This window comes from Podarcis gaigeae, assembly GCF_964106915.1.
Source record: "Podarcis gaigeae genome assembly, chromosome: 6".
In the NCBI taxonomy this organism is placed as follows: domain Eukaryota; kingdom Metazoa; phylum Chordata; class Lepidosauria; order Squamata; family Lacertidae; genus Podarcis; species Podarcis gaigeae.
In genome coordinates, this window is record NC_139682.1 from 43909110 (window position 1) to 43926905 (window position 17796).

At 41.2% G+C, this 17796-nt stretch overlaps 1 protein-coding gene across 10 annotated transcripts in view; it reads right to left on the reverse strand.

The window, feature by feature from the left end:
* Window positions 1-17796, reverse strand: part of FOXP4 (forkhead box P4) — a 155271-nt gene that overhangs the window by 73073 nt on the left and 64402 nt on the right. For 9 of the 10 annotated variants that reach the window (XM_083744983.1, XM_083744978.1, XM_083744982.1 and 6 more), the window contains one exon: window positions 13635-13724. In XM_083744983.1, coding sequence (XP_083601109.1) covers window positions 13635-13724 — 90 coding nt within the window. Of the gene's footprint in view, window positions 1-3645; window positions 3777-13634; window positions 13725-17796 lie in introns of those variants that run through there. The other variant, XM_083744977.1, reaches the window with a different exon arrangement.

A 17796-nucleotide genomic window follows, 5' to 3' on the forward strand; every position in this document is an offset into this window, starting at 1 on the left:
GGAGAATGGCCCATTACACGAAGAAAAACTTTGCACTGACAAAACATTATCTTGAATACAACCCAAAGCATGTTTGTGTTTGTGTGCACATGCACTCTATTGGGGGGCGGGGAAAGGTGACCTGGAGGAGAGAAGCAGCCAGACAAATTGGTGCCCATGCAATTCTCTCAAGAACCTAAATATGTCCCCTGTCCCCAAAAGGTTGGTGATCCCCTCTAATAAAATGTGGTAATGGGTACATACCAATCCACACTCCACACATGAACAAATTTTGGACTGATTTTCTAAATCTGCATAATGTTAACAAGCAATCTAGTACCAGTCCTATTCATAATTTATTCCATTGGCCTACCCTGGTATCTGCCTACAGCTTTAGTTAAAACATTACACCTACACAGTTGTACAGAACCTGATTATAAACTTCTGTAATTTGAAGCAAGATGCATAAAACATTATTAACAATTCTTGCGAAAGAACTTTCCTCAAGGAAATGGGTTCAGATGAAACCACATGTTATCACTCCAAATAGAGTATGATATACAGTGGGACCTCGGGTTAAGTACTTAATTCGTTCCAGAGGTCCGTTCTTAACCTGAAACTGTTCTTAACCTGAAGCACCACTTTAGCTAATGGGGCCTCCTGCTGCTGCCGCACCGCCAGAGCACGATTTCTGTTCTCATCCTGAAGCAAACCTGAAGCACTATTTCTGGGTTAGCAGAGTCTGTAACCTGAAGCGCATATAACCCGAGGTACCACTGTACACATGTATGTTATGTCTCTTGCAACCCATAGAGCTCTAAGATTCAATGAAAAGGGATGAAGAGAACACTTAAGAATGTACATTAACATTCCTTGATGGTAAACAAACTAGGAACAAGGTCATGTCTGCTGCTTTATTTACCCTAACGGCCTTCTAAGGTTGCATCTGCCTTTGCTGATCTCAGACCTAAGGCTAGTGTAGGTCAGGCTGTGCATCAGACCTGTACCAAGTTTTCCTATTATCCTGGTATAAGCGACTCCTATCCTACGTGCAGGGGCACTTTAGACTGAGGACAGTGCTGCCACACAGTATCTGTTCAAAACGAGCTCAAATTTTCTTGAAACCAATCACATAAAGCAAGAGCAAGTAGCGGTGAAATGCTCAAGCGGGACAGAGGCTTGGTTCACATGTCACATTAATGTTCAATGGCGCGTGCTGCTCAAAAGACAACACTTCACTCCTCCCAGCTACTTTCTTCAATGTGCCGCGGAAGCAACAAACCAGAGGCTGGCTAGCTTTCAAGTGTGAACCAGGGCTCATGGTTTGTTTCTCTCTTGACAAACCATGATGGTAAGCCAATGAGACTTTTTCACCCGCATGTTGCTTGTTCATTTTAAACCAGTGTAATTTAAACTATGGCTTAAAGTGATGTGCAAACCAGTTCAGAGTGTAGCACATAGGGAAAAAAATCTGTCAGGAAGAGTGCAAGAGAACTAGACCAAGTGGGGGAAAATCAGCTACACAGCAGACACACAGGCAGCTCTTTTTCCTCGAGTGAGGCAATGCAGAGGGGCCAGTATTGATCTGTCTTCATTACCCATTTCACTCAAGTTCAAATCAGCAAAATACACTTTTCCACACCAGTGCCCTCTCTGCCACAGCAGACAAAAGAAAAGCAATTTCCTGCAGTTTGCTCCAAACTTGCTACTCCTTCCATGTAGCATTGCCCCCCCCCCTTTCTGCTACAAACATGTCTTCAGATTTCCCCCACAATCTTCCTTCAGAAATGGACGGTCTTCAGGAGAACGGCAAAAGAGAATCCAATGTTGCTTTCTAATCACCAGATTTTTTTTCAATGTTGCAAAATTAGTTTCTGATACAGAATCAAGAAGATCTCTGAAATCCAAAACCATTCCAACTATAGACCTTTTGAAAAGTATTTAGTCCATATGGTTGGAAATAAAACGTGGCCCAGCATAGAGCAAATGCAGCATAGTGGTTAGAGTGCCAGACTAACACTGCATTGATCCAAGTTCAAATTCCCAGTCATGTGACTTACTTGGTGACATTTAGGCCAATCACGTTCTCTTAGTTTAATCTATTTAACAGCACTGTTGTGAGGATAATATGGGGCAGGGAGAGTGGGGAGAAGAGAGAGGAAAATCCTTGCAGCACACCCCAATCTCTTTGGAGGAAAGGCAGGATTGAAATGTAATACAGTGGTACCTTGGGTTACATACGCTTCAGGTTACAGACTCTGCTAACCTAGAAATAGTACCTTGGGTTAAGAACTTTGCTTCAGGATGAGAACAGAAATCGTGCTCCAGCAGCACGGTGGCAGCGGAAGGCCCCATTAGCTAAAGTGGTGCTTCAGGTTAAAAACAGTTTCGGGTTAAGAACGGACCTCCCGAACAAATTAAGTACGTAACCAGAGGTACCACTGTACAGTGGAGCCTCATGTTATGGATGGGATCCGTTCCGGAGGCCTGTCCGTAACATGGAACTGATGCAAACCGAAGCACCGCGTCTGCGCACGGGCAATTTAGCGCTTCTGTGTGAGTGGCGAAACCCGGAAGTAACCCGTTCCGGTACTTCCAGGTTGCCACAGGACGCAACAAGGAAACACGTAACCTGAAGCAGACGCAACATGAGGTATGACTGTAAGTAAGAAAATATATAAACAAACAAATAAAAAGTGGCAGCATAGTTACAGGGCTACAGCACTCAAAATGAAATCCTAACTCAGAAGAAACTGGGGGGGGGGGGAAGCAGCTGAGGAAACCACCACTTAAATAATCAATACTGGCAATTTCACACCTATGTATTATGCTGCAGGAAGCTTACAAGAAACCTGGGGCCAATTTAGCATTTCACTGCAAACATACAGCACAATATTATTACCGTACTATTATTCAAACAATTAATTACCTGCCCTTCACCCTAAGGTCCCTGGGCAGGTACAAGGATTATAACCCAACGTTATTATTAAAACACAATTATTACACAATATTAAATAGAGTTTAAAAAACCATAAAATTATAGAAAGAAGGTGGGTCCAAAAATACACATCTCAAGTGTCAAAAGCCAGGGTAAACAGTATTCAGCCTTTGCTGAAGGTGCCAAAAGCACCTCTGTGGGGAGCCCCACAACTTAGGGGCTGCCACAGAGGATGCCCTCTCCCAGACTGCCACCGTCCAATATCTGAGGGCGCTGAACATTCAAAAGGGCCCCCTTTGGCACCAACTATATATGGTAGGTGATGTAAGAAGGAAGTGGCTGACCTGGTATCACACAGTGAGCTTCATGAATGACTATTTTGTCTCCTAAATAAAGTAGAAATAATGGCTGATAAAGGCACCATTAGATCACCTAGGTTAAATCAGAATACATATTGTGGTAAGACTCAAGGTAGCTAAAATCTAATTGTTTCATGTCAGCGGGAGTAACACTATCTTCAAAACACCTCTTCAGATCCACACTAATTTTGAATCTTTGTATATAACCTTTTGAAAGCCCAGCTGAAAAGTGACATTCACTTACAAATACAGAGACTGCTGCTACCAGGGCTGATCAACAATGAATGGTCATTCAATAACTTGAATGGCCAAGTTATTAAACCTATCATTACCTCCACACAAAGTTTCTAACGACAAGCAGCAGTTTACCTTCTTGAAATCAAATAAGTGTTCCTCTCCTGGACGGAATGTGATATGAAAAAGGAATTTAATTACAAAAAAGGAATCAAAGGAATTTTGTTTTAAGTCATCTGATGTCACACATGCTTGGATCTAGAACTAAGAATCGCAGATTACTTCACAATGGAACCAAGAATCAATAAGATGGTGGCAACTTTTAAACTGTTATCCTAAATTACAGCCAAAGTGATTAGGCTTAGTTCTAGCACTTCATCAGGAAAACTGGAATTTCTCTTTAAATATTTCAAATATTGATACAGTGGTACCTCTGCTTATGTACGTAATTCGTTCCGGAGGTCCGTTCTTAACCTGAAACTGTTCTTAACCTGAAGAACCACTTTAGCTTATGGGGCCTCCCGCTGCTGCTGCGCCGCCGGAGCACGATTTCTGTTCTCATCCTGAAGCAAAGTTCTTAACCCGAGGTATTATTTCTAGGTTAGCGGAGTCTGTAACCTGAAGCATATGTAACCTGAAGCTTATGTAACCCGAGGTACCACTGTATCTTTATACTAGGGTGGAATTTTCAGGAGTGACTATTGACACACACACAGAGAGAGAGGGAGAATATGAATGGGAAAACAGTTAGGACACAGCTGAAAGTAATGCCATATAGATGAAAGGCTCATGACTTCACTTGACTGAGAAGTTGCCATCACTAAAATGATTTGTATTTGGCTTCAGAATTTTAAAATAATCAAGGGAATTGCAATGACAGCTCTTAAATAGTCATACATCCAACATGCAATACATTTCATGGATTATGATTACTTTGATGCCTATTTAGGGTATGTTTGATTACTGTTTTATAATAAATACATGATTTTTATTGAAATGTATTGTTTTTTCAGATTTTATATTATGCTCTATGCTCTATGTACCCTTAACATTTTTAAGTCACTTGCAGATTTTCTCATGTGGCAAATATTATTTTATTCAGTTTATAGAATAACAACAACAACAACAATTCAGAAACCTCGCTACCAAAAAGTGTGGTCATAAATCAGCAGGCTTTGCATGGCCGCAAATCACCTGTAAGAAAAATGCCTTAACATCCATGTTTGTTCCAAATGACACAGAAACAACCAAACAACAATAAGGTATATTGTCTGAAATCACATCTCAGCAGCACACCTGAAAATGAATACAAGATGATCTGCCAGGTGAAGTTGAATGGAAGAAATGCTGCTGGTCCAGAGTTTGGACAAGATGATCCTTAGGTACCTTGAAGCTCTACAGTTCCATGCACACTATTATTTTTGATTGCTCTTCTAGCAAAACATTTATGCGCAAATTCAGAATGTTGCATGGTCAATGGAACTTTACATTTTTAAAAGAGTTTGCACTTCACAGATTATTCATGCACATCTGAGAGAATGTTCCTTAAAAATTCTACACCAATGGCATCATACACCGTATCTCATATTACTTCTGATATATCTGCCAACTTTTGGAGAGGTTGTGGGGGGAAAGAGATTTTTTCCCCTTATCTGGAGGGAATGCCCACAGGTGTTGTTTTTTAAAAAATCGGTGTAGTGATTAGGGTGTCAGACTAGGACCTAGGAGACCAGGGTTCAAATCCCTACTTGGCCAGGATGAAGCTCACTGGGTGACCTTGGGCCAGTCAATGCCTCTCAGCCTAATCTACCTCACAGGTTTCTTGGGGGGGGGGGATTAAATGAAGAGAAAAGCTCCTTGCAAAAAGAAAAAAGGTGATATATAAATTAATAATAATAATAATAATAATAAATAATACCTGGAATTTAGTTATTGCAGAAAAAAATAACACATTATGGGTCTGTAAGGGGCAGGAAGATTCTGGCCGTTTCTATTTAGTATGGCGGGATTTTATTTCATATAGTTTAGTTTCCGGTTTACAGGTATCTCTCCCCACACTGCCAAGAGAAATAGGATTGTAGTGGTTTTAAATTGGGTGTTTTTATTTAACATGTTTAGGTTTTGTATGCCCTGTTTTTAGTTGGCTATAGTATTGGATGTTTTTGTTATTGTTTACGTCTCTCTGTGGCTTCATAATAATTTGAAAACTAATGATTTTTTTTTTTAACAGACCATTCAGGCACATTTATCCATACAGCTAGAATTTTGGGGGAGTAATTTCTGCACTTCTGGTCCACGCAGTCCCCGAAACGCAGAGTAGCCTGAGTCTGTACTAGCTTCCCTCTAGTCTTCACAGTTGATAAGAGACCAGTCTGGGCCATGAAGACCGTTAAGTTTAGCGAGTCTTTCTAAAATGCACACACTTTGTAAGACAGAGCCCAGCCACAAGAATAAAAAGCTGTCATCTGGATGTGGCTCCAAAGACAGACTGATGAGTTAGGGTCCAGTAGGGGACAGAGGCCCCTGAAGTCAGGTGGCAGCCAGCCAGCTTAGTTCTGTTTATTAAAATTGCATTACAATACCAAATTAGGGCACAGAAAAACACCTTTTAAAAGGCGGTAAAAGTAAGTGAATTTGTTTGACTTAGCTTGCAGTCTTGATGTGGGCAAAATGTTGATTATTTGACATAACGCCATTCATTAAGATCAACAGTCAAAACAAAGTTTTGGCATTCCTTAATATTTACAATGTGTATACTATGGTATAAGTGAAGGGCTAAAAAGCAGACTATAGAAGACAACTTAGTCTTTCAACCACTACCTGCCCACAGAAGAGTCATAAGGGAGGGAGGGAAAGGGAGAGAGAGAGAGAGGGAGGGAGGGAGGGATTTGAGAGCATTTTTACAGCCTGTTCTGGAACAATTTCCCTAGTGCTATCCTTCCCTCTCACTCCCAGCTACTGAGGAGGAAATCTATCAGTTCACTGCCAGTCCAGGATATGGTTACACTTTCACTCCAAACTTGGAAATTGCTGCTTTCCTTTCTGTACCTAGCTGTGCAATTTGTTTAGTTTCAGTTCCTTATACCCTCCTTGTAAAGCAAACAAACAGAAAATCCTTTCAGCTCAGTTCAGAGGCTACTAGACTGAGGGAAGCGCTCTGCTTTCTTTCTTTATGTGGGTAGGGAGAAAGGTTGGGAGGCAGCCACTGCAGCCCTGGCAAGCGAGTGGGAAAAAAGTGAAGTATGTGGTTTTTGCTTCCCCTAAAGGCAGGGAAGCATTCCTGCTCTGCTTAAACTTTGCCATAGCGGGGCTCGTGTGGAAGTACAAATTCAGATTACTTTGACACATATTTTACAATCACCTCGGTGTACCCCATCACCAAGCCCAGACCTTGGCCCAGGAATCTTGCTATATACATTCTTCATTCTCACCCATATTCTCTACATCTTTTCCCCACCCCCATCCTGCCTGGAGAAACTCTCCTGGTCAATCTCATCCACACCATTCCACTGTTAGATAAACTTCCTTTCAAAGTGAGTCTGCTTAATCCTATATCTCCCCTCATTCAGATCCTCCTCCAGTTGTAATGTGGGGCATGAGGAGGGGAGAGAGGTTGCTGAGTTATGAGCTATTCCTGACTCATGTCTACAACTTTCACAAGTTCTTTTGCAACACAAAAGGTGGGGAGGGAGACAGGACGTCAGGCTCTGTTAACTCTGAGAAAGCCAGCAGGACAGACAGAGGGGAGGCTGGGAAAGGGTGGACTAGGAAGGGGGAGAGAAAGGAGATTGAAAAACAAAGTGTGAGAGAGAAAACAGACCATGAATGAGTGAGGGTGAAAGGGAAGATAAACAGGCAATGACAGAATGAGACTAGGTTAGAGAGACACAGCTACACAACACATACACACACTTCATAGTTACCAGGAAAAGAAACAGCAGGGGGAGAAAAACAGTAAGAGAAAAATTCCAAAAGATGGGCATGTGTCTGTGTGTGTGTGTCTGTGTGTGTGTGTGTGTGTATTTGCACACATGTGTGCACGCGCACACACACAAATATATATAAACACATAGACTAAAAAAAAAGAGGAGACACTCACAGATTACAGGAATCTGACTTCACCCTTAACTGCCTTTGTTCTTTCAAGATATTTTCCATTCAGTGACTGCATTTCCTTCCTGAAAAAGCTATTGGAAAAAGCTGGCTGTTGGCTCGAAAGAAGCCCTGATGAATTATTGCTGTTAATATCAGCAGTGATTTTGCCTTCTTCACTTTCAGTTAAACTCATTAATGGAGATGGCGGCCCGTCTGGTACCTTCACAGAAGGGCTACTCCTTTCAGGGCAGGTGTTATAGAGGCCCGAGGGAAAGAGGAGGAGGTGGTGGTTTAGAAGAGAAGGAAAAATGTTTCAGGCCAGGTCTGGATTCCATCATATCCCACAAACTCCCTTAAGAGATGGCATTTTTATAGTGCATTTTCAAGACTGGAAAAGACCCATTAGGGCATAAAGACAGTCTCCCTGCCAATATAGGATTTTCCCCTATAGCCATCTGCCTTTTCTAAATTTACTGCATTTCAAGTAATGGTCTTCCATAGCCACTGTTCCAATATAGGAGGTGCTTGGGCCTAATCCAAAGCTTGTTGAAAAAACAACGAAGTCAGTGGAAAACTCCCAGCAGGGCTCCATTTAAAACTTCTTGGAATAAAGTAAAGTCACCTAACATATTGCCAGGAACTTACAGGCACTCCTGATGGAGAGAGATCAGAATATATAAGCAAAGCTATTTTGTGGAATGGATACTGAGAAAGCTTAGATCTGTTGATTCCAATGTTATTTTTCATTGATCAGGTTTGGAAAATTGGGGTGGGAGGTGGAGAAGAGTCCGAAAGACCCTAACCTTCATTGCATTGTAATGGTTTGATGCCGAAACTGACACATTAAACTGGTAAAATTCCCCAAAATGGCTTTAGTTTTGCTAATCCTAGTCCCATCTGGCTGTTCTGAAGATTAACATCTTCAACAATATTTTAAGACATGAATAGGGGTGCTGGACATCAGATGAAGTCTTATTGCCTTCAGTGCCAACAATGGTACCTTGAAGGTAAGTGAGCCTATACCAATTTGATTTGATAGGTTTAGAAATAGGCAGCCAAGTGAAAAAATAAATGCAACAGACCTGGATGAGGAGAAGACAGCTTATACACTCAAGATCAAACTGCAGGTATGTGGTTCCAAACTAAATAGAATAAGTGAGAGGGGAACACAACAAGCAATATAATCCCCTTGCTTTATTCCAGACATATTTCAACAGAAAGAAAATGAGAACAAACAGTGCTGAGACCACTGCATAGATTTGGCTCCCTGGGGTGTCCGGAAAAGCAGAAGGCAGCCTCCCCCATCTCCATACTCTCATCCACTGGGTTTCCTCCATTTCCAGCAGACTGTGGAGGCAGTTCAGTTTGGTATAGGCGGGACCTTCAGCTCCAGGAGAGCACATACTAATTACTTTCCTTTGTTAATTAAACCCACGTGGCTCTAATAAGGTAACCTGCTGTTCGCCGATAAATTTAATTAGCCTGAAGGGAGAGCCCCTCCACACAGCTATTTAAAATTGTCACTTTCCATTCACTTGGGCTTCCCCCCCTTCTCTTGCTGTTCCTCCTTTAGACCTGAATTTATGCTCATTTTGCAAGCCCTTTCATGTCCCAAACCTGCTGCCCTCAATGGCATGTACATGTTCAATGACCTCCATCTTGGCAACATCTCTAGGGACATTCAAAGCTGAAAGCAGGACACTTTTATAGCTTTGCATCTGAAGAGCAGGCTTTGTGCTTCGGGTGTAACTTATTCAGAGTGTAACTAGGTGTTACAGGAAGCACAGAACTGCTGCCTCTCCAAGTCTCTCTCACCCTCTTCCTCATAGTGTCTACATTAACACAATGTGTGATGTGATGTCATCATGCTATGCATTGCCCTTGTGTCATATCATTGGCTGTCATTTATCGGAGAGGGGCAGAGCACAATGTGACAACATAATGTCAAGCATGATAGGAAATGTTTTGAAGAAGAGTGGAAGAGAGACACAGAGCAACAAAAGATCTTTGAGTGCATCCAGCATCTTTCTGAATCACACAGAATGAACAATAATCTGCAGCTCACATTTTGAGCATTATATTGTGAGGGGGCAGGGCTTGCAAAGATATATATTTGGTGGTCAATGTTCCACTTCTGAGAAGGTTTCATTGATCAAAAGCCATGTATTCTTCTAAGGCCACCCTGCCCACCTTGTAGTTTTCAACATTTCTACAAATGACCAAGGACTACACAGCGTCATTTTCCATTATCCCAGACTAGGTATTCAGGCAAAAGGGTCAGATTCCTACACCCAACCACCATCTGTGTGTCTGGCTCCTACAGCCCCATTACTAGGCTACCACATCAATTTTTTAATCTATTAACTGGAAGCACTTCACGATTAATTATGTTGCCACGGACTCAGCTATGCTGACTCAAGCCCTCACCTGTTTCCTTTCACTGAAAGGCTTTGGCCTTACTTGGTCAAATATTAAAGTCCACATGGCTGCAAAATCAGCTTTTTGCCATCCAGTAGAATGTCTCTTTTTAACACGTCTTATTTTAATGACTCTAACAAGGTTCAGCCAACATGCTTCCCTCTCTTCCTCCTTGTGCTTCACAACCAAATCTCTTTTAAAATTACTTCACTCATGAAGACACCATCTGAACCCTTGGTAACTTGCCAGCTCTCTTGGCTATCCTACACCATCCTCGTTGCTCTTACACCAACTTGACATCTCAGCAAGGTGGCTGTTATGTGTGGACCCTGTTTAAGAACACAACTTAAAACATAAGGTAGCTTCTGACTTGTATATCTTCCAATGGCTAGTTTCGCTTGTGTATTCTTCTACTCTGTCTGCAGATGGCAGGTAATTGCAGCATTTCTCAGATCTCTGTCATGCTCTGGCCATCTACACTGGACAGGGTTTGTCTGTTTGCTTTTTTTTTTTTGGCGGGGGGGAAACATCTAGTTCTCTCTTTGCGTGGTATGGAAGCCCTTCCAAATGGATATCCCATATCGGCTCACTGTCTCTCTCACTGGATTGTCAAGACAATTTCACACTGCCATGAGATGCAGAACGTTAATTGTCCATATCTGTTTTTTGCACACTCCACTAGCTTCGTGATGACTCTACAGCTGTCAAGAGGCATAGCCATCACTAAGATCCACAGGGCAGCAACCTGGTCCACAGGTTTGACTTTTGCTAAGCAGTACAAACTGGACATGAAGAAGCCTTCACGATTCCTGCCCTGAATGAGATCTCACAGCATTGCTGCCCATTTCCTCTTTACAATGAAATAACAAAATATTCTCCCCTATGAGGGGTTGCACAGAATCCATGAGTAAGAAACAGATAATTGCTCACCTGTTATTTTTAAAAATAGGTATCATGTGCAGTCACACATCTCACCCTCCATCCAAACACTATGAAAATATCCAGAGGATCATGACTATTTTTACTTGTCTTATAGGACCTCTCTGCAATGGTTAGGGGATGGGACTGAGCAGAAAGTAGTGACTGTGCCTGCTAACTTCATTTATGATCAGTTCTTGAGGATGGGCAAGGGAGCCATTACTCCTGGTCTTCCTGAGCTTTCTATAAAATAATGCCTGTGGTATTGTGCTAGCACACTCTCATTTATGGGGCTACACAGAATCCAAGAATGCACTGATTATGGTGAGTGTATGACCTTTCATCTGGGGGACACATGCACCCAAATTCACTGACCAGTATGAAATCAGCTAATTACAGAGTGAATGGCAGTTGTGTCAGAACTGGATAAGTTATGACATCAGTGGTCTATTTAAAAAATCATTTAGCTTCTCACTCTCCAATTGAAATCACGAAGAAATGGTTAAGATGAAATAGTCTAGGATGGAATTATAACAGATAGGATCATCTAACTCAGAATTGTCAAGTCATTATTAGCTCCAGTCATGGTCTTAAGTAGAACTCTCTCTTGCTATCCAAGATCATTTAGCTGAAGATGGCAGGGACTTAGCGCAGGAACTTATGCATGCAAAGTATATGCTCTGATATGGAAACTTCACTAACATGGTCACAGGGATATGCTTTAGCTAAATAGGAATCAATAGGGGAAGGGACATAAACCTAGCGTGAGATCAAATAAAATGGTGGACAGATATGATGGTCCAAAAGGATGAAGACAGCAAGGAAGTGGGTGGGCAAGCAAAGACAGGGTTGATTAACCCATTTGGCTATGTCTTTATTTTCTATTTAGATTGATAAGATATACATGGTAAAAGATAACTAAACAGATCTTGTTTATAAAACATTAAAAAGTCAAAACATATTTAAATAAAAAGAAGAAAGAAATTAAGAAAAGAGTATGAGAAAAATCAAGCATAAAGTAACAAGTGATCAGTATATATTGCTCAGCAGCCTGGTTAATTATGAGGCAAACCAGTTATTACAATTAAACAAATGAAAATAAAGCATGAATATTTTGTGAATTTAAAATTATAAACTCAATTGTTCTGTGAGTTTACTGGGAGCATAGCCCTTCTTGCTTCTTTTATAAATAATAAAGTTAGTAGTAAGAGGTTGATTCCCTTTTCATGCCGCTACAGAATATATAGGGGTTTAGGAGATTTCCAATTAGCAGCTATCATTTGCCTCACTGTTGTCAAAAGGAAAGCAGTTAATTCCAGACTTTCTTTAACTATTCCCTTTATAGCAACTTTATAGTAAGATTTCCATAAACATTGCCACCATTTATGGCATCTCACTGATATGGCAACATCTCAAATGTGAAGTGTCCCAAATAAACAAATCCACAGGAGCAATACGCAGTGGCCAATTTCCTTCTGAGCCTAATCAACTAGTGGTTCAAAGATGAGCCTAGATCATGTTTTGGCATGCTACCATTCTGTTACTAAAGTGGGTTGAACAGTAGGAGAAAAACTGCACTCTGTGCCGGTGACAAGTGCTACAGATTGCCAGTCTGTCATGAAACAGTGCAACCTCACCTGAAAATGGAGTACATGTGGCTGTGTGAATCCAGTCCTTAAAGAAAAAGGCTCAAAGCCCAACCGTGCCATATCACATGCTAATGCAGAATATTGGCAGGCGTTTAGTCCTCAGCAAGCTCTTCTACACCTTATTGTTTAACATTCTTTGTAGAACCTGGGAATCCTACCATAGGTTCTTGCTACCCCAGAGCACTAAGGCATCCAGCAACTCTGACGCTTTTCTCAGTATGCTCTCCTCCAGCCTCAAAACCTAAAAAAAGCTTCCAGTAACACATCTGCTTCCACATATCAACATCCAACTCACTGCTCTGAGCCACTTTAAATATTATATCCATAATGGGAATCAAACACACAGGTGTCTTAACCAAGCTCTGCCCAAATGGCTCTATCAGTCAAAAGTATGTATGTATGTATGTATGTATGTATGTATGTATTTACTGTCCTTCATCATAAGATCTTAGGGCGGTTCACAGAAGTAAATCTACAAGAATACAGATGCTACTCTCACTTCAAGTTCATAGAATCACAGAATACAATCCAGATGTTTCTGCCTTCCTCCGATATTAACTCTCAATGAATTAAATAATTTCAGCGCAATTCTCCAGACGTACTCAACAAGTACAAAATTCTATAAATGGTATTTAAGTCATATGACCTTGAATGACATCTTTAAATAGTTGCTTGGCTTGCTTTGGCAATGTAAAATTTAGTATGGGTGCCACAATTAAAAAATACATATACACCAAGAATGTATTCAGGAGTGACAACCTCATCAATCAACTGACATGGAAGGTGGCCTACTAGGTAAATACCAGCTTGGAACATGGAACAAAAATTAAATTATCATCTGTGTAATGGAAACAACCATAGTGCAATACCTCCAAAGACCACAGTAACATTAGGTATATAAGGAATACTAATATATCTTAATACTATAGTATTTAAGAACCAAAAGTTTGTGATTCAGAGGATCAGCAGTGAGTTTTTTAAAATCACATCAGGAAGCATAGCTTTTCAGAGGCACTTTTTGCCAGAAAGCTCTTATCCTCTCACCTGGACTGCTGGCTGCTTATTTTCATTGCTGCTGGGAGAAGTCAGCCCTGTTGCCTGTTGCAGAAGGAACTGCCGTGCCACCTGAAGAGCCTGGAGGGAAAGATATATAGTACAGGATGAAGATTTAAAAAGTGGAGTCTCTTTTTATATTCTTTCCAATGCAACCTTGCCATCAAATTTGAAAAATAACTACTCACATACTCAAGACAGCAGATCAAATATTACTTGCCAAAGTAGTTTGTATTAAGCATGCAACACTGGCACAGAAAGACCACAGAAAAACCATGAAGCCAGGCATTTCTCTTCCACCATTGTGAAGGTTCACATTACTAGAAAGATCTGAGACCAAAGAATGATCCTGGATGCTGGAAGACTAAGCTAAAACAGAAATAGTCCTCACCAGCTATCAGCATGGGAGACTACTGGAGCTCCAACATAAGAGCCATATTAATAAGGAAATAACATTTAAGAAGATAGATCCAGTGGGATGAAATTTATTTTCTTGATCTGATTTTCTCTGTGTCCATATCCCACTCCAATCTCATAGCAACACAGAGATAGTGCAGCGTCAAGTAGCTGCATATTGTTTTTAGAATGGAGAGGATGGGATCAATAGTCTTTTGGCAACAGTCAAAAGGAATAGGCTTCCATTGACCTAACTCAATTTAGATTTACCCCACTCCACCTTGGTCTTTCAAGTCTCAAATACAAGCATAGATTATGTCTGTACACAGATTGGTCTAGATGGGCCAATATACCTTCAAGAATGACTTTCTGGATACAGATTGTTAAAAATCCTGCCAGATTCAAATATTCTAGGCAGCTGGGAATAGAATTTGTATAACAAATTAAGTAGTCACTACATATAGAACTATGGGTATTTTTTACTTACTTGTTCTATCAAGATACCACATTTCAGCCAAGACTCCCAACACATAATCCAAAATTTAAAACTACTAAGAAACCCCCACTACAAAAAGAAACCAGTTGTACATAATATAGAACAGAATTTTCTCAGGCAGACTAATGGTTCATTCAGGAGCTGCTGGAACGGGCTCTCTAGCCTGTGCTTCCTCACTTTTGTCTTCCTTCAAGACACACAGGACTTTAAGTATCCCCAGTGAAGATGGGGAAAGGGCTTCTCACCCTTCTTCAGGCCACTGATATGTCTCTTCAGGAGCTGATGGCATTCCTGTGCGTGATCACAGGCAATGGCTAGCCTGGTAAGCTCAACAACAAACCATGACTGGCAAGCAGAGGGTGAGAGTTGGGGAAGTGGAGAATAGAAAGGTGTGCATGAAGGCATGGGACTTTAAAAAAGAACACACAGGCATGGGAGGGAAGTGCACTCTAATATGTCAGATCACAGCAGCCATACCGCAGAGGGAAAAAGTCTATGCTTGCAAAGAGCAGAGGAGAGGGGTTTCATTCAGGAGCCAAGATCAGACTGCAAGCAGAGAATAACCCCTAACACAAACAATCCTGTGGTACCAAAAGCAGCTGCTCCCAAAGCCCCACTTCCTCATACGTTTCTTATTTTTGCTTTGAGAAGAATTATTTTTTTAAAAAAATGGTACATTTCTGAACAACAAAGTCATTGTAGCCCTGCCTGCAAGACAGGTTTTTATTACAGCATAGAGACAGGAGGGGGGAGCACGGAGGTAGAGGTCGACGGGTCATAGCCCAGCTTGGCGGTGCTGCAAACAGCATGTGGGTTCCACTGAGCTGTCAACACCGCAGCCGTAAATCAAGACTCTGGCTTCCAAAGGGCGGCTGTGCTCTCCCCAGTCAGCAGAGGCACTTGCAGGGTGTGTCCCAGAGAAAGAACCGCTTGTTAATTTTCCACATTTCCAGCTATAAAGAACAAAGTTACTTTCCGTCAGGCATTTAAACCTTACATACTGTACCGTACTCTCTCTGTTTGGAGGAGCAGCTGATTTTCAACACATGGATCAAATTAGTGTGTGCACACTTACCCGTATGCAATATAATGGTATACACCATGGCATGTAAATGCAAGACAGAGACTGTATTGTTGTAGCTACGAATGAGACTGATGCATAACTTAAACATGGGCACAACCTAGTTTTGCAGTGTAGATAGATATGCATGTGTGCTACGTGCAACGCATATGGACACACAGTGTAAACAAGAGTATCTACACACATGTTACAAAGTGATCTCATGAATATCTCTCATGCATACACCATATCTGGGAACACAGCAGGGATGTTTGCAAGTAATTTTATTTCTACGACAGTATTCAGCACAATTATAAGGAAGAACATACTCATCACACAGCTATGAAAAACACATGAGCAATTTTTAAAATGTATTTTAATATTTTAAAGTTTCAGTATGATATGTGTTGCATACTGCATGTATATCAGATATACCATGAATGTAAACTTTAAAGGTTAGCATCACTATAGGTTTGAAAGCACACCATATGTGCGTCTTTAAGGCAGACACCCAATTTTTTTCCAGGTGACTTTACATTAAGACACCACACAGATGTCCAAAGGATACCAGGTGTTTTATTACAGTTTCACTAAATGCTAAAAGAAGTGCAAGATTGCAAACACAGTCTTTAGAAGCGGCTTAATGGCTAAAAAGCAACGAAGTTACAGACACTTCCTCAGTCACACAAACAGTGCTAAAAGTCTCTTAAAGCAACTTCTCCACCCACCCACAATATCAACAAACCTAATACAATTGTCAGTCCTATAAAACTCAAAAACATGCTCCTAAATATATACTTTACACAGGACAAACAAGCACTGAAACTGCATTGTGTTCATTTGAGAAGACATGCAGCAACAATGGAAAATGCCACAGACTAAATAATTTTTAGACTTGGTGTTTTCAATAAAGTTCACTGGTCTACATGTCAACACATGAAAAGTAAGATATCAACAGTCCTTTTCTGTATAAATAGTTCTATAAATCTAAGGTGGTGTGTGTTGCCTTCTTCGGAAATGAAAGCGATGTTTCCTTGGATTTGCCTACTATATAGGCATCAACCAAAACGACAAAAGAAAACAGTTGCAATGAAATCCCATTCAAAATTCAACAGGTTTAAAGTTTCAGCTGCACCATCTGGCTTCCAAATACCTGTGGCAACAGCTCAGGCAGCACTTTCATCCTCTTCCAATGTGTACAGAACAGCCTGCACCTTCCCTTTAAAAGCTTCCATTTTGCAGCAATTTTTGCCCAAGGACCGTTGCCCCAAGGAAGGGTGGATTTGACTGCAATTTAAGAGGGTTGGGTTTTAGTCATGGCACAGTTGTACTGACCTTCCATGTGACCTGGATTGTATCCATTCTGCTCTGTGTCCTTATTGACTAAAGTGTGGATTTATAATATCACAAGAAAGAACACCCAACTGAAAAGGTAAGTTCAAGGATCGTTGTAAAATCCTTCCAACAATTTGACAAATGAAGAAATAGAGGCTCAGAAGAGAAGATAATTGTTCCTTTATAACGCAGAGTAAGAATCAGGAACAAAACTGGAGTCTTATTTCACCTAACTCTCCAACCCTCGGAAGGTCTTTCAGCACTTCACACGTCTACTTCCTAATCTCTCTTTCAATGCTTCACTATTTTAATTAATTATGCTTCATTAGTTCAATCAATCAATTAATTAGCCAATCAAAGTTCAAGAGGAGTCCTACACAAATTGAGGAGAGAAAAGAGCTCTACTACAACACTAGTGCCATAATGATCGGAAGGCCAGCTTGCCAGAAGAAACTGGGATGCTGTAGCCAGCTGTATGAAGTCTCCAATAGACCCCATTTTAATTGCATTAGCCACACAACAGTAGCTTTGTTCACAAGGGGACAGCAGGGACAGCCCCCTGTTTTATGGGCTTTGGGAACCCTGTAAAGTCTGTGTGAGTTTATTAAGCCTGGTAGTGGCTTGTGCAAGAAGAATACAGCTCGTGACGGGTGCCGGAACATGTCAAGAGGGCACCAAGCCAGGCTGGTACGCAGGAGACCTGCTGCTCGATTAAGGGGATGCACAGCATGGTGCATGAGAGCCAAGGGAACGGTGGACAGAATATAAGAGGCCCACCCCATACAAGCTCTCATGGGGGAATTTAATTCACTCCCTGCTGACTCTCTCACTTTGTTGTGCTCTGAAGCAAGAAATTACAAGATTTA